Below are 23,458 nucleotides of genomic sequence, written 5' to 3' on the forward strand. Positions count from 1 at the left end.
TATATCATACAAATAAAGTGGCTTAATCTCTTCTTTCCCTCCCTTTTTTGCCCCAAACTGGGAGCTGAGGAGGAGTTTGTCCTTGTTGAAGATGTGCACAAATACTGTTACAGTAAGAATCAGATGGGCAACAACAAACAAGATTCCTCTCTGGAAACTTCAGATAGTGTGGAGTAAATGAGGCATAGTGTTATACTGAAGGGTAAGAAATGGAAAGGAATCTCAGCAGTCTCACTCATGGAATATTGCTCACCCTGTGCTCTTCTGGATGCAGCTGTACTGCAGGAAAGAGAGGCTCACACAATAAAACAGGATTGCAATACACTTGTGCAAGGGGGCATGTAATGATCTGATTCTGAGTCCTGTTGACATGTCAAGGAGGACTTGGGATGGACTGTGTTATTTCATACTTTTATTCTCTCTGGTCATGCCTACAACCTAGAGCAGTATAGTACTTAGGTTGGTTTATTGTTTTTGCTCTCAGCCCATGACAGGGTTTTGCAATATTATTCATTTGTCTTGCAAATAATGTCCATTTCCAAGTAATTATGAGTAGTTCCTTGAATGTAGTATATACATCCAGATGAAGGTGTTTTCTTATAGTGATTATTTCATACCACTTATACCCAAATTTTGTTCAAGTTTTACTCAATACAGAAATTAGGTAAAATACAGCATTCTTCTTACATCTGTGTTCATTGGCATGAATAAGAGTTTTATACACACAGGTAGATCAGGAGTCAGACCTTGCAAAAATAATAACATGAGTACAAATCGCACAGGAATTTGCAGTGCTGTTGAGGTGTTTGCTTTCTGATTCACTGGGAATGTGGAAAACATAACCAGCTAGGCACTGGCTAAGGATTACAGGTCCTATTACAGGCCCTATTTCTAAACTACTGGAGTAATCTATGAATTTAAAGTACTGTAAAGAACACATTAGCTTCTTTTCTTTGTCAGCTGCAAGTTTCCAAGCACTCAGTCTGCCAGTCAATAATTTATTTTCTTTCGAATTGTATGGCTTCGTTAAAATGCTTATAATATTTTTGGCTGGTTATATTTATTTTAATTATTTAACTATTACTCTTGATCTAGCATGACCTTTGAGTCTAATCAAGCTTCTGTTGGTTTGTTTTTCAAAGACAGTTAACCAAGGCCAGACCTCTTAAAAAAAAGTAATATTGAATTTATGCTGGGGTTTTTTTTCAGTTTTATCATAAATATAAGAAAAATAAATTATTACCTTCTTATTCTGTACTTTCCTAAGTCAAAGCTGGAAAATTTGAGAAGAAAAAGAGTGTAAAACCTAAAAAAAAAAAAAAAATCCAGTTGCAGCAAGTAGTTGCAGATACACGCTTCAAAATTCTCAGTGAATCCAACACATTTTTGAATTAGCTCTGCTTTTCCTGTAATGCAGGAAAAAAGTCTTAGTGCCAGGTTGTACTTGTATTTTAATTCAATTCAGGATATTACCCAGGAATCCAAACCAAGTGTGATTATTGATAGTCTCAGCATGTGTACTGGAAGACAGCTGAGTGATAATGGATTTGTGTATATTTTGGTATCTCATCAAGTAGTATGGTACCTCATCAAGCATTGGATGTATTTGTGTCTCGTGCTACTTATCTCTGGCATGTCAAAAAAACATCTTGAGTACTTTAAGATGTGAAGCATGATGTGTGTATTTCCTCTCCAAGGAGCATGCTTTCCTCATTAGCATGAGGAGCACTTGCACATGTATGGGGAGGGATTCTGGGGATCTAGGTCAGGTGGAGCTACACAGTTTTACAAATTAACACTTACTATACTGCACCATTCACATTATTTACAGCAAAATCATCACTCTTTTCAGAGAGATGAGGAGAAAGCACCACAGTCTAGTGTGTGAAGCTTTTTTTTTATTTTCCTTTTGTAAATTATTTTGCAATTATTTTCCTTTTGTAAATTACCAGATTAATTGACCTATGGAGGTAACTGCAGCAAGAAATATGAGTAAGGATGACTTCAAACGGCTCCTTACCCATGTACACTGGAATGCTTTAGACAACACAGGATGTGCACTCTTGCCAAAGGGATATTTCTCCAAATGCCTAAATGGTTCAATCAGTACAGTGGGGATACTCATATATTTGACAAAATTCAGATCTGCCTTTTAGATCAGATCTCAGATTTTCAAGATCTGCCATCACAGTGGCTATTGTGTACCCAAGCTGCAAGAGCATCACTAGACACTTAGGGCCTTCATGAAGGAAGACAACACTGCAAATGGCTTATCATCCTCAGTCAGATCAATATAAATACCCCGAAAATTCCCATGATAATGTCATGGCAGATGTGTTGTTTTGGAGATGAACGTGTGGCTTCTGGAAGCTTGAAGAAACAGACAGCTGTTATCAATATGAATCCTATCTCTCTTGGAATATTACAGGGTAATGAAGAATGTGTTGGAAATGGATGTATCTGAGGGATGAAAAGTTTTAGGGAAAGGATCCCAGGTTTAATTTGCTGTGCTAGGACTGTCCACAAGACCCTTTCAGAAAAGCCCAGAGTACTGGCCCTGTGACAGGCCAAAGCAGCACGTGTATGACCTCTGGTTTTCCATTCCCACACTATCACCTCTTTCCCAAGAGCAGCAACTGTTCACAACATACCCTCCTCCCACCTTCCACTAGGATACTCTGGGGTGAAAATGAGAATCCAATATTTACACCCCTGTCTGTAAATGTGTGTGGTTGGTACTGTGAACAGAGTAATAACAAAATGCTGCTACCTGCAGATCAGTGACAGGACAGCCACACCTGGGGCAGCACAGGCTAAACCACATCGTGGGTATGGAGCATGGACGTGGCACCTGGGACTTGGAAATGTTTGGTTTGGATGATAATTGATGGTGTAGAGACTACATTCTCCTGCTCAGCAGTGAATCAGCATCATGAAAGTGATGGGGTTCTGCAGAGGAAGGACAAAACCTCTGTTGGAGTCCAGAGGCCACAAAGATGATTTTTAGAATGCCTCTCCTATGAGGAAATATTACTGAGGGGATTGTTCACCCTGGGGAAAAGAAGGCTTCAAAGTGGTCTTATAGTGGCCTTCCAGGGCACCAAGGGGGTCTACAAGAAAGCTGGAGAGGGACTTTTTCCAAGGACATATAGAGATAGGACAAGGGGAGGGATGGCTTTAAACTGAAAAAGATTAGATTTAGATAGATATAAGGAAGGAAGTATTTTCTGTGTGGTTTGGCACTGGCACAGGTTGCCCAGAGAAGCAGTGGATGCCCCATCCCTGAAGTGTTCAAGGCTAGGTTGGATGGGGTTTTGAGCAACCTGATCCAGTGGAAAGTGTCCTCATGTGGTAGGAGGATTGAAACTAGGTGATCTGAAATGTCTCTTTCAGCCCCAACCATTCAACAATTCTGTGATTTTAAAGTGTAGCTACTCTGAAAATAGTCATCAGTTTCCTCTCCATTCCTTGTTCACTAGGATAAAACATAGAACATCTTTGTCCATATTCACTTATCTTATGGGGGTCAAAAGTGCAGATAAAAAATCTACACAGTTTTCTTGGCCTTGGTCTGAGAACATTAGTACAGAGAGCAAAGGAAATGACTCCTAGTTGAGAAGTGGGAACAGATTCCTATGTTCCTCTTCTGCTATCATACATAGGAAAAAGTACATTTTGGTTTCTGGACCAGTGACTTCCCAGGAGCTTATACTGATTAAAAACAATCGCTTACAGCGAAAAGAAATCCAAAAGCCTATAAATATTTATGTCAGAGTCAAAGCCACAGAAAGATGAGTATGAAACAAGCAAGTAAAAAGAAAAATAAGGCTAGTACAATGGCTGGCACGTGAGGCAGACTGAATTCCATACTGCAGTCAACCCCACTATGACGATTCTGCAATAGGAAAAGGTGATGCAACAGAAGACTTTTGGAGAGATACCCAAAGGAAGAAGAGACCTTCTTGCTTTCTGTGTGCATGAAAAATTCTAGGTTGTGCTTTTTCCACCTCCCCTGGATGGGAGAGGAGCCTCCTTGTGCCAACGGTTCAAACAATACACGGCTGTTGGTGCAGGAGTGAGTGCTGTTCCCTGGATGTTTTCTCCATTTTGCAGCAGGACTGGAACACTCTGTGTTCTATTGAAAACAAACAAACCTCTTTTAAAGGTACTTAAGTCACAGGAAAGGAGGCAACAGTCACTATTGACTTTCCACAGACCTTCCCTATTCATGCTCTTCTAATCAAGACAACATTCATCTTTCTTTTCCACTGAAAGAGGAGATGAAGCTTGCTCAAGTGGCTGCAAATTTCACTGATTTAAAGTCTTTTACAACTGCACTTTGTCTCTTGTTCTCTTAAAAGGACTCCAGCTCACTTTCAGTTCAGGGAGAAGAGAGGGACACAGCAACATAGCCCTGAGGTAGGCACTTCCAATGCATATTTTAAGTTTACTAATGACATATGCTGCTCAGAAAAAGGAACAGAATTCAATAGTTTTGAATAAATGGTGAGGAGTTTTCCTTCCTGAAAACACAGAAGAATTTTCATAATTACACCATATTAGCTACATCTGGACAAAACTTGTCTTAAGATGTGTATTCAAAATTAATTTGACATGATGTATGCATGTCAGGAGACTTCTGTAAATCTAATTTTTTAAAGAATAAATATATCTAATACTTACAGGCTCTATAAAGGTATTGTGAGAAATGATATTCACTTCCAAAAATTTAAGAAAGTTTATTAAAACCTTATCAAAAATACAAGAGAAGACTGAACAGAGAAAATATTATGGCTCCAGGAGCAGGAGATCTTTCCCACCATGTGCTCATCTACACAATCGATGCTCCGCCTTTCAACCCTTTAGCCTCTCCCAAAGTTCTGTCCATCAACTCCTCCTTCACTGTCCAGTGGTGGAGTTCACTTCCTTAAACCTTGATTGGAGGTCACTTGCTTGTTGCCATAGCAACAAGCCAACCCTCCAGAACCCAGGCCACTCCCTGACCACAAGGCAAACAGGGTAAAACATAAGTCTATAAAACTTCTCTTAACATATATACATGATATTTGCCTTTTAATTGTGAGAGTCAACCATCGCATCACTCATCTATCACAGTATGCAAAAAAAAATCTTCTTCAGCAAAAAAGAAACATTTAGAAAATTAATGTCCTATGTGACCAACCCAGTGTGGAGACACCCAAATGATGCATCTCATATTTGGTGTTATTTGTAATTATACATATATAAAACACATTTTGGATACTCCATACAGTTTGAAAGAGTAACACATTTTAAAATAATCTAGATACAGTCTGCTTCTCAGACATTTCTGAACAACAGAGCAGTACTAATCAGCCTAGCTCTAAGAATGCTTTTTTAAAAGCTGCTGTGGATTTCACTTGTGATTAGAAAGGAATTCCCATTCCCTGCATCTTCATTAGTCACGGAGTTTTGAGACTCTCTCACTGTGTGAAACCCTGTGTTGCAGAGAGATTTCTTTCAACCTAAACAGAGGACTCAGAAAGAGGAAAAGGATGAGGTTCTATGTCTCCTGGTTAAGAAATATACAACATACAGGAAAACTCTCAGGCACCACAATGGTCTTGTATTCTTTAGGCCTTATTCCCAATCCCCTCACTTGTCTGTATTTTCAGAGAAGTACTATGCTAGCCTAAATTTTTCCAAGAAGATAAAAACTCACTTAGAGCACCTCTAAAACCAAAACCATTTCCTGGAATGCACTTGAAGTCAAGGAGCCAATGGGAAATGTGTTCAGGAAGACTGGTGAGCTGAGGAAAGCTGAAGTGGCTGCAGAGCTACAAAAACCACAGGAGAGGAAGAGGTAACTGAACAGCTATGAGGGCAGTCACAGACCTTCCACACTTGCCAGGACAGGCTGCAAATGTGTGTCCTCCCCTCCTTCTAAACATAGGCTGAAGGATATCTGAGAAACCCTATGTATGCCTAAAGGAACAAAGCATCTTTCATTTTGAGCTAAATGGTACAGAGAGAGGTCCCAGAAGAATGGTGGCTGAAGACAGAAAAGTATTCAAACATGTATAATTCAAGGTCATATGAAATGCTTGTCACATCATGTCCTGAAATCATTTGATATTTTGTTGTCCAATTACTCCATTCTTACCTGAAGGCTCCTTGAGTTTGCTGTAGTCATTCAGCAAATCTCTGCTTTTGTGCTTCTTTTACAGTTCATTTCTTCCCCCTCGTTGCTTCATTTCAGAAATGAGGAAGGAGAAGGGAGAGGGGAAATAAAAGCAAAAAAGCATATCTGGAAAATGCATTCAGTGATCAATCAAATCTGAGCAGGAAGCCTTCAGGAAGAGGGGCAGACTGGAAAGTGAGGATCACCTCTATGAATCACAGGTCAAATCTCATAAAGGCTGCATCAGCTCCATTGTCATTGTGTTTCATGGGTGCAAATGCAGAGAAAAATGTTCAGGCTGGCTGAGTCACACTCCCCTGCAGGAAGAATCACTGAGAAAGGGCCATTGTAACAATGTGGATAACCATCTCTCATAACTGTGAGTGTCATAAGGGCAAGATAGCCATGTTGAAGATCTCAAATCAACAATCAGAGGCCTTCAGATACTATTATGCCACACTTCTGAAAGGGATAGGAAGCATGACAGCTATTCACTTTTACATCTGCCATTTCCTGGCCTCCCTCATGCTCACTGTTGTACATTTTATCCAAGTCAGGAGGAAGGAAGAAGCCCAAATGGTTGATTTGGCTGCTTCTGCACACACAGATATTTGTTCAGAAAGATCTGAGCAAAAAGAATACAGCAAATAAATTATTTTCCCTACTGTACTTCAGTCTTGTTTCATTCCCATCTCCATTATGGCCTAGAAGTTCCCTAGATCTCCTTTCAGAGAAAAGCTTTTCCTCATAAGAACAGGCTGTTCAGAAATAGCAGAGCAAAAGCCCACCATATTCAGGTTTAGTAGAGGCTCTTTTAGATCCTTTCTAAAGGAGCAGGTTTCTATCCCAAAAGCTGAAAATATGTGAGCACAGCAACAAGGTGGCTCTTCTCAGACTAAGAAGAAGGAAACATGCTGGCGTTAGCTCAAAATAATGTCTCAGACTTGAATTTCTTTAAGCCTTAATCGTGCAATTTTTTCATCGGTAAATTTAACCTTTTCTTATCACTTTACCCTTCCTGGCAACTGTTTATATGCAGCACACATCATCACTGATAAAAGAATGGAACAGTTCCTGGAACAAAAATTTTCAGTGCATTCTCTCCTGAAAACCACGAAGAATTTATTGCCCTTACATTCAGCAGGGAGGAATCAAGCTGCAAGAGAATGAACTCTTCATGTAATGCTTCTCCTTAATGTTTTATTGGTTAGAATGGAATTCTCCATTTTTCCTTGTCCCTTCCTCATCACTCAACACAGCTTCTTAGGAGCCAAATCACTTAATCCAGCAAACTCATACCATCCCTAACACCTCCTCCTTTCTCTTCACACATTTAAACCTTCACCTTCATACTACCTCATGAGAACAATTTAAAAAATTTTATTATAGGTTTTGAGAGTGATGAAATAAAGTTGCCATCAGGTTTTCTTCCTATGGACTCTTAAATCTTTCAGGTCTTTCCTTTTCATATGCTGATTTTATATTGTGGATTTACAACCATTTTATTTTAGCTCTCCCATTACCATCATCTATTACAATGCACAGACTCAAGGAGACCTTCACTGGCTCCATTGCAGCTCTGTAGCTGTTTGTATTTACCCTTAATGAAGTCAAATTTCAGGATCAGAAACTTCAAAACCTGTTGATCAGGAAGCTGCATAGTGGTTTCCATGGAAGATCTTTTTACCATCATCTTGCTTCTCTGGAAGCAAAAGATGTATGTACAACTAAAATAGAAATTCACAAGTGCAATTTGTGCTTTCCTGATTAATTAGGAGATAAGACAGTCTTGTAATATCTGCTGAACAACTGATGGCTATCAGAATTGTTAAGACAATTTTTATCTTTGTTTCCAGGACTACTGAACTAAATAAACCATTTCAGTTGTGCTGAGGAAGAGAGAAAAGGAGAAAATAGAGAATAATAAGGTAACATTTTTCACTGACAATTTGTTTTCTGCTTATAACTTACAAGACAGAAATAAAGATGAAAGGTGTCGTCATTAAGAATTAGAATGAGTGGGTTTCTTGGCAGAACCAAAGAAAAAAAATTAATATGCTGACCTATGAAACCTATAGGTAATACCAATTCAAATAAATCAGTATCAACTCAAATCAAATATCAAGTCAAACCACAAGAAAATTTATTTGTTAAAATAATAATAGATGTGAATAGTAAAAACAATCCATGCTTTTTTTATTCTTGACATCACTCTCTTCAGCCAAGACCATGCTGTTCTTCATCTTTTCAATGGTTAAGGAAACTAATTTGAGAGTAACAATGGTTACAAAGTAATTGCAAATTCACAAGAAACATAAATAGAAAACAATGATTTACATTTTCCTAGAAGGAAAAATTCACAATGAATATGACAAAAGAAAGCAAGTAAGGAGCTGGTTTTAAATTGTGTATGACTATAATGAAAGAAAATCCTCTCTAACTGGGCTGTTATCTGTGCCTTCAACACAGTGCTGCCTGGTATCATTCTTATAAAGTATTGTCTGGAAGCCTTTCCTTTACAAACCTGTTTTTCAGGTATATGGAACTCTGCTCTTAAACGGAATGAGAGCCCACAATAGATTTAATTCATTTTCCTTTGGCAAAAACACATTTCCTGATGTTCTTTTTTTTCATTTTATCTCAAGGACTGTGACTCCGGCCTCAGAGATCTGGGCTAGAAGATGTAGCAAAGTCATCTGTCTTGCCTCAGCATGCCGTGTTCTTGTCAGAGAATGTATTGTTGTCAGAACCCTTTCTGAGGTGCAGTTAGTTGAAAATTGCAGGTGCAGGTGCTTGCAACTACTCCATCTATTTGTGCATCCTTCTGAGGGAAGCAAAGTCTGAAACACAGGAGTGGCAGTATTTTGAAGGCAAGTTCAATATAATGAGGGTAATTTGTTTGGAAAGGTAGGGATAGCACTACCTATAATTTCACAAAGCATACTTTGAGAAAGGAAGAGCTGTATGCCTTAAGGTGCTAAATATGATCAGCATGTTCCATTCTGAACACCTGGACATGCTTGCAAAATGCAGGGCATGTCTCCATCCAGGCTGGAAAGAAGGAGCCCACTGCTGCAGGGTGGAGTGGGTTCCTTTGTGCAATTCAGCACAAGTCCCAAACCCCTGAGGTGGTTTGGAAGGTACACAGCTTCTAGACACAACCTATTGCCAGACTGTTTGTTAGTGTTGCCTGTTCCTCAGAGTGTGGACTAATCTCCACCCTTCATTCCCCATGTTTGTTTTTTTTTCATAAGACTCATGCCTTTCTGATTGCAGGTCATGGGCTTATGCAGCTGCAGGTGGCTGGGAGGTTGCTGAGCTGAGCTGAGCTGAGCTGAGCTGAGCTGAGCTGAGCTGGCTGAGCTGAGGTAGTAGGCTAAGCAGAGCAGTAAAAGTGATTCACAGTCAGTGAGTTGACCTCAGGTCCTTCAAATGATGCAGTCCAAGAGGATTTTGCCAGTATTTCTGCTGGAAGCTTACCATAGGTATCTTGCTTTTTCTGTGTTTGACTGGCTGGTGCATTGGGAGGGACAAGAGACTGAGAAATAGTTGACCAGGGTATGAATGAAATTACTTTTTTCATTAGTTGGTCCTAAGCATCTCAACTTGAAGTTCTAAGGAGAGAGAGGAGGAGTAGAAGAGTTCATTTAAAGCTGCCTTTTTCCCAGGGTCAGCAAATTCATAGGCTCTTTATCACTCTGGGTCTAATAATGTAGGCTTTCAGAATAGTTTTAGCTATAGTGAGCCTAAACCACCTCCCTAAGAGTAAGGCAGAGGTTTTTTCTTGTCTGCTTGATGCTCAAGTGACTGGAGGTCAGAGAAACTTCCCCCCCTATTCTTCATCTTAGTTACTCACGTGCCTCAGGTGAGCACTGTGATGAGACTGGAAGCTTGTCATCAGAAGAGATTTAAAAGGAGCAGGGTGACATGGATTGCTGAAACACAGTAGCCTGTGAAATTCATGTCTCTCTTCTGTTTCTTCCTGGTGATGCCTATGAATGACTGATCAATCGCTGCTCTGATCCTGTCTTCCTCTTCTTCCCTCCCTGCTATGTAACACTTGGGACATGAAGCTGTTCAATAGTGACTTCATTTAGATGGCAGAATTTAGAAGGCATTGTTTGTTATTATATAGGATGGTTCAGAAAACTGTTTTCTGAGTGCAGCCAGCTCTTGTGTCATGGGTGGAGAAGAGAAAGGCAATTATTCAGACATTCTGTGCTCTGTCATCCCTCAGCTGATAAAGAGATCATCCAAAAAGAATTTGAGAAGCCCAAGGGAGCAAAAACCTCCCACTGTGCTGTGATCGGCATCAGAGAAACTCTTCCCAAGAAACAGCTCCATCATATGCAGTAGCAAGGATCTCCAACCAGAAAAAAAGCAAGGGAGGAGGTTTGTATCCAGGATGGTGTCCAAATGCAGACATGTCTACATACCATATAAAAAAAAGTTTCCCTCAGAATGGCTGTCATGCTAGGGTAGCCATTTGCAGCAAGTGTCAGGATGAGCACATTTTTATGTGCTATTGGGGGAAAGCACATTAGAGTGGAATGAGCTAAGCTTCAAAAGTTCTGTATTTCAAGAACTTTTCTTTTTCCATTTTAAAAGTTGTATTTCTTGATTACAGTGGCTTGCCCAATCTTCAGCCAGACCATTGATGAGCCATCTCTGGTGTAAGAAGTAGTTTGTAGGGGCCTGAGGATTTTTACGCTGCTGTGCAAACCATAAGTTGGTTATGTGTGATCTTTTCTCAGTCAATAAACAGATCTTGGGAAGTGTTCCTAATTCAGAAGGGAAACCCTGACACATCTTTGTTTTCACAAAAGATCTGTGAGACAGGACAGCGCTCATGAAAAGTGTAGGTCTTAACACTGGATGATGTTACAACTTCCTGTGCATCGTTCAAGTAGTGTGGATTTCTTCATGTCGCAAAAAATCAGCAAATATGACATGTTGCCCCCAAAGTAATTGTCACAAATGGGTGTGCTAGAGATCGCACAAAAAAGTAGGATCTGATCCCAGGTGGCATGTCAAGGCCAAGGCCTAACAAGAATATCTCAGACCACATTGCAGCCTGGAAAGGAGCAAGGGAGGGGAGATGCACCACCACAGTAATAAACATCAATATTAATAGCAAAAAAGTTCCACCTTGAATAATAAATAAAAACTTACAACTGTATACTGAAAACATCCATGGGTCACATCACTAAAATTTATATTTGACAAGAGGAGCATGGGAGGGCACGTGTGCCTGCTGTGTCAAGAGAAGACCTGGGGTTCCCAGGTTCCCGAGTGATGGGTCTGCACTTGGTGTCTGTGGGGGCTTTGGGTGCCCAGGGCCATGATGAGTTCCCTGAGGGGGCTGGGGAGGGCGGCTGGGGCTGGCCTGTGATGCGCTCTGGGTTCTGTGACAGCACAGGGGCCGTGTCACAATTGGGGCCGCTATAAAAGGCCACAGCGGGTGCCGCTGCCCCAGTAGAGCCTGGGCGAGCTGACCATGGCTTTACTGTCATTGCTTTTCGTGCTTGTGCAAAGCCTGATCCAGTACCCCCAGCCGGCTGGGGATGGGCTGGATGAGGCCACGCACACGAGAATGAAGGAGCGTCAGCAGCTGCTGGACCATGAGATGGCTCGGCTGCTGCAAGAGCTGGAGCAGCAGGACGAGGGCTGGGGAGCCGTGCTCTTTGGTGCCCTGCAGCAGTGGCCATTTTGGGTCCTTGCTGGAGTCGTGCTCCTCTTGGGCCTGTGGTTTAGCTGCAGGAGAAGGAGCTGTGAGGCCAGCAGCAGTGGCAAGGACCAGAGCTTCTGCAAGACCTTGGGAGATGACAGAGGGAAAAAACAGGAAGAAGACAGTGCTGATTCCGAGGAAGGTGGAGAAAGCACTGATGTGACTGTGGAGACAGACGACAGCGGCAGTGAAAAGGACAGCGAAGGCAGTGCTGTGGATACAGAGGAAGAAGACGATGACATAAAGCTGAAGGATGCAATGATGGGAATGAGCCAGGAGATAGCACTGCTGAAGGAACTGCAGAAGAACCTGGCAAAGTTACTGGAAATGCAGAAGAACTATGTGAAGAACATGGAGAAAACAAGGATATACAGGTGGAGCAAGACAAGAACGCAGGAAAGGAAGTGGAAGAAAATGGGAATGAAGAAAAAACAGTGGTGCAAATATGAAGGCGGGCAACAATGATGATTTAAATGAAGGCGAAGACAGTGTAGATGGACAGGAAGAATACAGATGGCAGCCACCTGAACTCTGCCTAGCTGCTACATCTGTCACTGCTATCCAGAAGCTGCTTTCCTGCTCCTGCAGAAGGAAGACGCTGCAGCACATGGATTTGTTGCGTCCACACATCTCTGAGTGGCCTTGCCCTTAACCTTCCACTTCCAACAGAGCTGCTGACCAAGTGTGTGAGGCAGAAACTGGCTCCACCTGCACAACCTCACAGAAGACAGTGACATTGAGAGAGGTTGCTTGGAAAATCTCAAAGACAGCAACCTAGCCTGTTGGGGCTTAATGTCGTTGTATAATTTTCATTGTAATTGTAGTTCTACTTGTGGCTGTAGGTGTAGCTTTAGTCGTAGTTGTAGCTGTAGCTCTAATTATACTTGTTCATTAGCATTCCTTCTAGAGGCTCTTTTTTGTTTAGAGTTTTGTAAAGATACCCTCAGTTTAGAGAATTAAACTACCCTACGGTAGTGACTTGTCTGCTTTTCAGTAGACTTGTCTGCTTTTCATTTATATATCTATGATTGAAAAGTTAATAAAGGAGATAAGTTCCTCAAATGGCCTGAAATGTGTCATTCTTTGTATATAACCCTCTGTATCTTAGAGGATATCCATCCTATATCCCTATCTGAAAATAAAGACTTTGTGCAAACAGAATTGTTGGATATATTAAGTATGCTGTCTCTCGAGCATTCCCACAGAAATGCTTGAAGCATGAATAGAAAATCCCCTGAACTGCCTGAAATTTTGTTGAACTCTAGTGTTTGAGAGCTAAGAGGTTATTGAAGGCACCAAAATTTGGTAGCTAAATTATTTGGCCTTTTTAGATAGGATGAAATCTTCCTGTGCATCATCCAAGCAAGCTGGATTTCTTTCAGAAAGATTTCTCACTCAATCTGTAACACAGCATTAGCCTACATGACATCCTTCTCCAAAACTAATAAGTATGAATACAAATAATAAAAAATGTCCCCCACCGGTATTAAATAAAAGCGTACACCTGTATAGCAAGAACATCCATGGGTCATGTCACCCAAATTTATATTTAACAAGAGTTGTGCATGGCAGGCTCCGTCTACCTGCTTTGTCAAGGGAAGCTCTGGGGTTCCCAGGTTCCCGAGTGATGGGTCTGCACTTGGTGTCTGTGGGGGCTTCCAGTGCCCAGGGCCATGATGAACATCAAAGGGGCCATGTCACCATGGGAGCAGCCCTAAACGGCCCCAGCGGGTGCCGCTGCAGCAATAGAGCCTGGGTGAGCGGACCATGGCTTTAGTGTCATTGCTCTTCATGCTCGTGCAAAGCCTGATCCAGTACCCCCAGCCGGCTGGGGATGGGCTGGATGAGGCCACGCACCAGCAAATGAAGGAGCGTCAGTAGCTGCTGGACCATGAGATAGCTCGGCGGCTGCAGGAGCTGGAGCAGCAGGACGAGGGCTGGGGAGCCGTGCTCTTTGGTGCCCTGCAGCAGTGGCCATTTTGGGTCCTTGCTGGAGTCGTGCTCCTCTTGGGCCTGTGGTTCAGCTGCAGGAGGAAGGAGCCCTCAGGCCAGCAACAATGATGTAAATGAAGGTGAAGAAAGAGTAGATACAAAGAAAGAATACACAGATGTGAAGGTTGAAGAACAGGGTGATGGGAATGTAGAGGCAAACAAGAAGGAGGATAGAAAAGAAGGCAAACAAGGTAACGTGGCTGCCACTGAAAAAGAAGACAGTGATGGTGGCAAGGAAGAAAGCAGCAGTGTGGAAAACACAGAAAAGACCAGAGATGTTGGGAATGAGCAAGGCATCCTTTTAGTTGACCACATAGAGTGGCCTGTGGAGGATCTGGAGAGAGACTGCTCAGTGATAGCTGAGCTGATGGAGAGCTTGACGCGTGTCTTTGTAGACAGTGTGAGCAATAGCTTCTACCCAGTGCCTCAAGAAGCCATCGGGGTGGGCAGTGCCTTTGAGGGTTGGAGTCCCGGGGACTGGGATGGGGTGTACCGTGTGCTGGTCCCACTGAATGCCCCACCAGGGCACGCCTTCCAGCTGGAGCTGAACAGTGCAAGGCAGGTGGCAGCAAGGACCTTCAGCGTCCATGTGGAGCTGGTGTGCACGTGCCAGAAGGAGCAGCTGGGAGAGGAGCCGTTGTGCTTCCTGCACCACTCGCGGAAGGAACTGCGGTGGAAGCAGAAGCGCAGCCTCCTAGGGACACTCTGCACCAGCTCCTACCTGGACGTGGGAAGAACCTCCCACTGGTTCTGCCAGTTGGTGAGAGGCTCGTGGCTGCAAGTGCCTCAGTGGCACTCATGGCACTTGGTGCTTCAGCCCTGCAGCCAGTCCTGCCGATTGCAGCTGAGCAAAGGCAGGAGGAGCCTGAGGGTGGAGATGCTCTTTGGGGTGCGCCAAGGGGACTCTGACATCTTTGTGGTCAGCCAGCCCACAGAGGCCCAGAAAGGCGGCTCCAGCATCTTTGTGAGCAGCCAGCCCACCAAGGCCACGATCATTGCAATCACAGCGTGACCCGAGACATATGCAGTGGCAGAGGTGAAATTCTACCGGCACATCGCCAGGCAGCTGCCATGTGAGAACTTGCACCTGATATGCCTGCAGCTCTTCACCGGCATCCTGAGGGACACAGGTTTTTCCAGCTCTACCTGGAAGACTGTGGTCATACACGTGCTGACCACAGTACCGCTGTCCCGGTGGCACGGGAGCGCATTTCCACGGCAGCTCTGGGATGTCATGGCGTACCTGGACCGCTGCCTGCAGCTGACACGCCTGGAGCACTTTGTGCTAGGCAATGAGAGGCTTCCTGCAGAGATCAGCTTGCCGCCGGCAATGCGAGGGGTTGAGCCACCCAACCTCTTTGAGCACCTGGCCCGAGATCCGGCCGCCCTCAGAGAGGCAATGCAAGCTTATGGTCAGCTGCGATATCGCCTCTGGGTGCTGCTCTCCAGCCTCTGAGAGGAGTTCCCTGCACTGAGCTGTGCTGGGATGGTCACACCCGATGGCAGCCACCTGAACTCTGCATAACTGCTGCACTTGTCACTGGCAATCCTGAAGCTGCTTTCCTGCTCCTGCGGAAGGAAGATGCTGCAGCACATGGATTCCTTGTGCAGACACATCTGTGAGTGGCCTTGCCCATCACCTTGCACTTCCAGCAATGCTGCTGACCAAGTGTGTGAGGCAGAAACTGGCTGCACCTGCACATTCTCAAAGATGACAGTGAAGCTGACAGAGGTTACTTGGAACACCTTGAAGACAGCAACTTAGCCCCTTGGGGAGTAATGTGGTTGTTTAGTTGTAGTTGTAGCTGTAGTTATAATTGTAATTGTACTTCTAAACTTAGCTGTAGCTTTAGTTTTAGTTGTAGTTGTACTTGTAGCTGTAGTTGCAGCTGTAGTTATAATTTTAGTTGTAGTTCTAATGGTAGCTTTAATTACACTTGTTAATTAGCAACCCTTCCAGAGGCCCTTAAATGTTGACAGTTTTGCAAATTTACCCAGTTGCCCTTAGTTTAGAGAATTTAGATAGCCTACTGTAGTTTCTTCTGTGCTTTTAAATAATGTTTGATATCAACATTCATAAAATTAATAAAAGGACTTAAGTTTCTCAAATGGCCTGAAATGTGTCATTCTTCATATATAACCCTCTTTATCATATAGGATGTCCTTCCTAAATCTCTATCAGAAATAAAGACTTTATGCAGAGTTGGTGGATATATTAAGTATGCTGTCTCTCGAGCATTCCCACAGAAATGCTTGAAGCATGAATAGAAAATCCCCTGAACTGCCTGAAATTTTGTATGGTGTTGAACTCTAGTGTTTGAGAGCTAAGAGGTTATTGAAGGCACCAAAATTTGGTAACTAAATTATTTGGCCTTTTGAGATAGGATGAAATCTTCCTGTGCATCATCCAAGCAAGCTGGATTTCTTTCAGAAAGATTGCTCACTCAATCTGTAACACACCATTAGCCTACACGACATCCTGCTCCAAAACTAATAAGCATGAATACAAATAATAAAAAATGTCTCACACCGGTATTAAATAAAAGCATACAACTGTATAGCGAGAGCATCCATGGGTCATGTCACCCAAATTTGTATTTGACAAGAGTGGCGTGGCAGGCTCTTTCTGCCTGCTTTGTCAAGGGAAGCCCTGGGGTTCCCAGGTTCCCGAGTGATGGGTCTGCACTTGGTGTCTGTGGGGGCTTTGGGTGCCCAGGGCCATGATGAGTTCCCTGAGGGGGCTGGGGAGGGCGGGCGGGGCTGGCCTGTGATGCGCTCTGGGTTCTGTGACATCACAGGGGCCGTGTCACAATTGGGGCCGCTATAAAAGGCCACAGCGGGTGCCGCTGCCCCAGTAGAGCCTGGGTGAGCTGACCATGGCTTTACTGTCCTTGATCTTCGTGCTTGTGCAAAGCCTGATCCAGTACCCCCAGCCGGCTGGGGATGGGCTGGATGAGGCCACGCACACGAGAATGAAGGAGCGTCAGCAGCTGCTGGACCATGAGATGGCTCGGCTGCTGCAAGAGCTGGAGCAGCAGGACGAGGGCTGGGGAGCCGTGCTCTTTGGTGCCCTGCAGCAGTGGCCATTTTGGGTCCTTGCTGGCAACGTGCTCCTCTTGGGCCTGTGGTTCAGCTGCAGGAGAAGGAGCTGTGAGGCCAGCAGCAGTGGCAAGGACCAGAGCTTCTGCAAGACCGTGGAAGATGAGAGAGGGAAAAAACAGGAAGAAGACAGTGCTGATTCCGAGGAAGGTGGGGAAAGCACTGATGTGACTGTGGAGACAGATGACAGCGGCAGTGAAAAGGACAGCGAAGGCAGTGCTGTGGATACAGATGAAGAAGACGATGACATAAAGCTGAAGGATGCAATGATGGGAATGAGCCAGGAGATAGCACTGCTGAAGGAACTGCAGAAGAACCTGGCAAAGTTACTGGAAATGCAGAAGAACTATGTGAAGAACATGGAGAAAACAAGGATATACAGGTGGAGCAAGACAAGAACACAGGAAAGGAAGTGGAAGAAAATGGGAATGAAGAAAAAACAGTGGTGCAAATATGAAGGCGGGCAACAATGATGATTTAAATGAAGACGAAGACAGTGTAGATGGACAGGAAGAATACAGATGGCAGCCACCTGAACTCTGCCTAGCTGCTACATCTGTCACTGCTATCCAGAAGCTGCTTTCCTGCTCCTGCAGAAGGAAGATGCTGCAGCACATGGATTTGTTGTGTCCACACATCTCTGAGTGGCCTTGCCCTTAACCTTCCACTTCCAGCAGTGCTGCTGACCAAGTGTGTGAGGCAGAAACTGGCTCCACCTGCACATCCCCACAGAAGACAGTGACGTTAAGAGAGGTTGCTTGGAAAATCTCAAAGACAGCAACCTAGCCTGTTGGGGCTTAAAGTAGTTGTATAATTTTCATTGTAATTGTAGTTCTACTAGTGGCTGTAGGTGTAGCTTTAGTCGTAGTTGTAGCTGTAGCTCTAATTGGACTTGTTCATTAGCATTCCTTCTAGAGGCTCTTTTTTGTTTACAGTTTTGTAAAGTTACCCTCAGTTTAGAGAATTGAACTACCCTACGGTAGTGACTTGTCTGCTTTTCAGTAATATTTATATATCTATGATTGAAAAGTTAATAAAAGAGTTAAGTTTCTAAAATTGCCTGAAATGTGTCATTCTTTGTATAGAACCCTCTGTATCTTAGAGGATGTCCATCCTATATCCCTATCTGAAAATAAAGACTTTGTGCAAACAGAATTGTTGGATATATTAAGTATGCTGTCTCTCGAGCATTCCCACAGAAATGCTTGAAGCATGAATAGAAAATCCCCTGAACTGCCTGAAATTTTGTATGGTGTTGAACTCTAGTGTTTGAGAGCTAAGAGGTTATTGAAGGCACCAAAATTAGGAAACTAAATTATTTAGCCTTTTTGGATAGGATGAAATCTTCCTGTGCATCATCCAAGCAACCTGGATTTCTTTCAGAAAGATTGCTCACTCAATCTGTAACACAGCATTAGCCTACATGACATCCTGCTCCAAAACTAATAAGCATGAATACAAATAATAAAAAATGTCCCCCACCGGTATTAAATAAAAGCGTACACTTGTATAACGAGAACATCCATGGGTCATGTCACCCAAATTTGTATTTGACAAGAGTGGCGTGGCAGGTTCTTTCTGCCTGCTTTGTCAAGGGAAGCCCTGGGGTTCCCAGGTTCCCGAGTGATGGGTCTGCACTTGGTGTCTGTGGGGGCTTTGGGTGCCGAGGGCCATGATGAGTTCCCTGAGGGGGCTGGGGAGGGCGGCTGGGGCTGGCCTGTGATGCGCTCTGGGTTCTGTGACAGCACAGGGGCCGTGTCACAATGGGGGCCACTATAAAAGGCCACAGCGGGTGCCGCTGCCCCAGTAGAGCCTGGGCAAGCGGTGAGTGCACAGCAGTGAGGAGACAGGGCTGCTGAGGGCAGGGGCTGGAGGAGGGCTGGGGCAGGAGCTCCGGCACCGGGCCGTGCGTTCAGGCCCCACACCCAGGGCCCAGCCCCGGCGGCAGCGCCTCACTGAGGGCGCGGTGCTTGCTGGGGCAGCGGTGCAGGCCTGGCCGCCCGCCAGCTGCCGGGGCCCTCTCCTTCCTGCTGCCACATCCCTGCGGCTCCTGCACCCCCCTGTCTGTCTCCATTCTGGCCCCACTGAACCCCTTCTGTGTGTCCTCCTGCAGACCATGGCTTTACTGCCATTGCTCTTCGTGCTCGTGCAAAGCCTGAACCAGTACCCCCAGCCGGCTGGGGATGGGCTGGATGAGGCCACGCACCAGCAAATGAAGGAGCGTCAGCAGCTGCTGGACCACGAGATGGCTCGGCTGCTGCAGGAGCTGGAGCAGCAGGATGAGGGCTGGGGGGCCGTGCTCTTTGGTGCCCTGCAGCAGTGGCCATTTTGGGTCCTTGCTGGAGTCGTGCTCCTCTTGGGCCTGTGGTTTAGCTGCAGGAGAAGGAGCTGTGAGGCCAGCAGCAGTGGCAAGGACCAGAGCTTCTGCAGGACCTTGGATGATGAGAGAGGGAAAAAACAGGAAGAAGACAGCGCTGATTCCGAGGAAGGTGGAGAAAACAGTGATGTGACTGTGGAGACAGATGACAGTGGCAGTGAAAAGGACAGCGAAGGCAGTGCTGTGGATACAGATGAAGAAGACGATGACATAAAGCTGAAGGATGCAATGATGGGAATGAGCCAGGAGATAGCACTGCTGAAGGAACTGCAGAAGAACCTGGCAAAGTTACTGGAAATGCAGAAGAACTATGTGAAGAACATGGAGAAAACAAGGATATACAGGTGGAGCAAGACAAGAACGCAGGAAAGGAAGTGGAAGAAAATGGGAATGAAGAAAAAACAGTGGTGCAAATATGAAGGCGGGCAACAATGATGATTTAAATGAAGGCGAAGACAGCGTAGATGGACAGGAAGAATACAGATGGCAGCCACCTGAACTCTGCCTAACTGCTACATCTGTCACTGCTATCCAGAAGCTGCTTTCCTGCTCCTGCAGAAGAAAGATGCTGCAGCACATGGATTTGTTGTGTGCACACATCTCTGACTGGCCTTGCCCTTAACCTTCCACTTCCAGCAGTGCTGCTGACCAAGTGTGTGAGGCAGAAACTGGCTCCACCTGCACATCCTCACAGAAGACAGTGACGTTAAGAGAGGTTGCTTGGAACATCTCGAAGACAGCAACCTAGCCTGTTTTGGCTAAATGTAGTTGTTGAATTTTCATTGGAATTGTAGCTCTACTTGTGGCTGTAGGTGTAGCTTTAGTCGTAGTAGCTGTAGCTTTAAATGGACTTGTTCACTAGCATTCCTTCTAGAGGCTCTTTTTTGTTTACAGTTTTGCAAAGTTACGCTCAGTTTAGAGAATTAAACTACCCTACGGTAGTGACTTGTCTGCTTTTCAGTAGTATTTATATATCTATGATTGAAAAGTTAATAAAGGAGTTAAGTTTCTAAAATTGCCTGAAATGTGTCATTCTTTGTATAGAACCCTCTGTATCTTAGAGGATGTCCATCCTATATCCCTATCTGAAAATAAAGACTTTGTGCAAACAGAATTGTTGGATATATTAAGTATGCTGTCTCTCGAGCATTCCCACAGAAATGCTTGAAGCATGAATAGAAAATCCCCTGAACTGCCTGAAATTTTGTATGGTGTTGAACTCTAGTGTTTGAGAGCTAAGAGGTTATTGAAGGCACCAAAATTAGGTAATTAAATTATTTGGCCTTTTTGGATAGGATGAAATCTTCCTGTGCATCATCCAAGCAACCTGGATTTCTTTCAGAAAGATTGCTCATTCAATCTGTAACACAGCATTAGCCTACATGACATCCTGCTCCAAAACTAATAAGCATGAATACAAATAATAAAAAATGTCCCCCACCGGTATTAAATAAAAGCGTACACCTGTATACCGAGAACATCCATGGGTCATGTCACCCAAATTTGTATTTGACAAGAGTGGCATGGCAGGCTCCTTCTGCCTGCTTTGTCAAGGGAAGCCCTGGGGTTCCCAGGTTCCCGAGTGATGGGTCTGCACTTGGTGTCTGTTGGGGCTTTGGGTGCCCAGGGCCATGATGAGTTCCCTGAGGGGGCTGGGGAGGGTGGCTGGGGCTGGCCTGTGATGCGCTCTGGGTTCTGTGACAGCACAGGGGCCGTGTCACAATTGGGGCAGCCCTAAACGGCCACAGCGGGTGCCGCTGCCCCAGTAGAGCCTGGGTGAGCGGACCATGGCTTTAGTGTCCTTGATCTTCGTGCTTGTGCAAAGCCTGATCCAGTACCCCCAGCCAGCTGGGGATGGGCTGGATGAGGCCACGCACACAAGAATGAAGGAGCGTCAGCAGCTGCTGGACCATGAGATGGCTCAGCTGCTGCAGGAGCTGGAGCAGCAGGACGAGGGCTGGGGGGCCGTGCTCTTTGGTGCCCTGCAGCAGTGGCCATTTTGGGTCCTTGCTGGAGTCGTGCTCCTCTTGGGCCTGTGGTTTAGCTGCAGGAGAAGGAGCCCTCAGGCCAGCAACAATGATGTAAATGAAGGTGAAGAAAGAGTAGATACAAAGAAAGAATACACAGATGTGAAGGTTGAAGAACAGGGTGATGGGAATGTAGAGGCAAACAAGAAGGAGGATAGAAAAGAAGGCAAACAAGGTAACGTGGCTGCCACTGAAAAAGAAGGCAGTGATGGTGGCAAGGAAAAAAGCGGCAGTGTGGAAAACACAGAAAAGACCGGAGATGTTGGGAATGAGCAAGGCATTGTTTTAGTGAACCACATAAAGTGGCCTGTGGAGGATCTGGAGAGAGGTTGCTCAGTGATAGCTGAGCTGATGGAGAGCTTGACGCGTGTCTTTGTGGACAGCGTGAGCAATAGCTTCTACCCAGTGCCTCAAGAAGCCATCGGGGTGGGCAGTGCCTTTGAGGGTTGGAGTCCCGGGGACTGGGATGGGGTGTACCGTGTGCTGGTCCCACTGAATGCCCCACCAGGGCACGCCTTCCAGCTGGAGCTGAACAGTGCAAGGCAGGTGGCAGCAAGGACCTTCAGCGTCCATGTGGAGCTGGTGTGCACGTGCCAGAAGGAGCAGCTGGGAGAGGAGCCGTTGTGCTTCCTGCACCACTCGCGGAAGGAGCTGCGGTGGAAGCAGAAGCGCAGCCTCCTAGGGACACTCTGCACCAGCTCCTACCTGGATGTGGAAAAAACCTCCCACTGGTTCTGCCAGTTGGTGAGAAGCTCGTGGCTGCAAGTGCCTCAGTGGCACTCATGGCACTTGGTGCTTCAGCCCTGCAGCCGGTCCTGCCGATTGCAGCTGAGCAAAGGCAGGAAGAGACTGAGGGTGGAGATGCTCTTTGGGGTGAGCCAAGGGGACTCTGACATCTTTGTGGTCAGCCAGCCCACAGCGGCCCAGAAAGGCGGCTCCAGCATCTTTGTGAGCAGCCAGCCCACCAAGGCCAACATCACTGCAAGCACAGCGTGGCCTGCGATGTACGCTGTGGCAGAGGCGAAATTCTTCCGGCACATCACCAGGCAGCTGCCATGTGAGAACTTGCACCTGAAATGCCTGCAGCTCTTCACCTGCATCCTGAGGGACACAGGTTTTTCCAGCTCTACCTGGAAGACTGTGGTCATGCACGTGCTGACCACAGTACCGCTGTCCCGGTGGCACAGGAGCGCATTTCCACGGCGGCTCTGGGATGTCATGGCGTACCTGGACCGCTGCCTGCAGCTGACACGCCTGGAGCACTTTGTGCTAGGCAGTGAGAGGCTTCCTGCAGAGATCAGCTTACTGCCGGCAATGCAAGGGGTTGAGCCACCCAACCTCTTTGAGCACCTGGCCCGAGATCCGGCCGCCCTCACAGAGGTGATGCAAGCTTATGGTCGGCTGCGATATCGCCTCTGGGTGCTGCTCTCCAGCCTCTGAGAGGAGTTCCCTGCACTGAGCTGTGCTGGGATGGTCACACCTCATGGCAGCCACCTGAACTCTGCATAACTGCTGCATCTGTCACTGGCAATCCTGAAGCTGCTTGCCTTCTCCTGCAGACGGAAGATGCTGCAGCACATGGATTCCATGTGCAGACACGTCTCTGAGTGGCCTTGCCCATCACCTTCCACTTCCAGCAGTGCTGCTGACCAAGTGTGTGAGACAGAAACTGGCTGCACCTGCACATCCTCAAAAATGGCAGTGAAGCGTATAGAGGTGTCTTGGAACACCTTCAAGACAGCAATGTAGCCCCTTGGGGATTAACGTGGTCGTTTAGTTGTAGTTGTAGCTGTAGTTGTAATTGTAGCTGTACTTGTAAACCTAGCTGTAGCTTCAATTGTAGTTGTATTTGTATTGTTGCTGCAGCTTTTTTTGTAGTTATAGCTGTCGTTGCAGCTGTAGGTATACCTTTAGTTGTAGTTGTAATTGAAGCTTTAATTACACTTGTTCATTAGCATTTCTTCTAGAGGCCCTTTGATGTGGACACTGTTGCAAATGTACCCAGTTACCCTTAGTTTAGAGAAGAATTTAACTACCCTACTGTATTCGCTTGTCCTCTTTTAAATAATGTTTGA

General features: G+C 45.3%; 1 protein-coding gene and 1 pseudogene across 1 annotated transcript; both read left to right on the forward strand.

Annotated features, from left to right (window-relative positions):
* The first annotated feature begins 13,655 nt into the window (after positions 1-13,655).
* LOC129119317 (inositol 1,4,5-trisphosphate receptor-interacting protein-like 1) lies at positions 13,656-15,417 on the forward strand (annotated as a pseudogene).
* Positions 15,418-21,143: 5,726 nt separating this feature from the next.
* On the forward strand, positions 21,144-22,823 carry LOC129119316 (inositol 1,4,5-trisphosphate receptor-interacting protein-like 1). Its single transcript, XM_054631253.2, has one exon. The coding sequence runs from the start codon at positions 21,144-21,146 to the stop codon at positions 22,821-22,823; it is 1,680 nt and encodes a 559-aa protein (XP_054487228.2).
* Positions 22,824-23,458: the final 635 nt, after the last annotated feature.

Source organism: Agelaius phoeniceus, chromosome 5 (assembly GCF_051311805.1).
Source record: "Agelaius phoeniceus isolate bAgePho1 chromosome 5, bAgePho1.hap1, whole genome shotgun sequence".
NCBI lineage: Eukaryota > Metazoa > Chordata > Aves > Passeriformes > Icteridae > Agelaius > Agelaius phoeniceus.

What these genes read in the sequence shown, in the direction of transcription:
- LOC129119316 (XM_054631253.2), top strand. Translation starts at nt 21,144, where the DNA reads ATGGCTTTAGTGTCCTTGATCTTCGTGCTTGTGCAAAGCCTGATCCAG.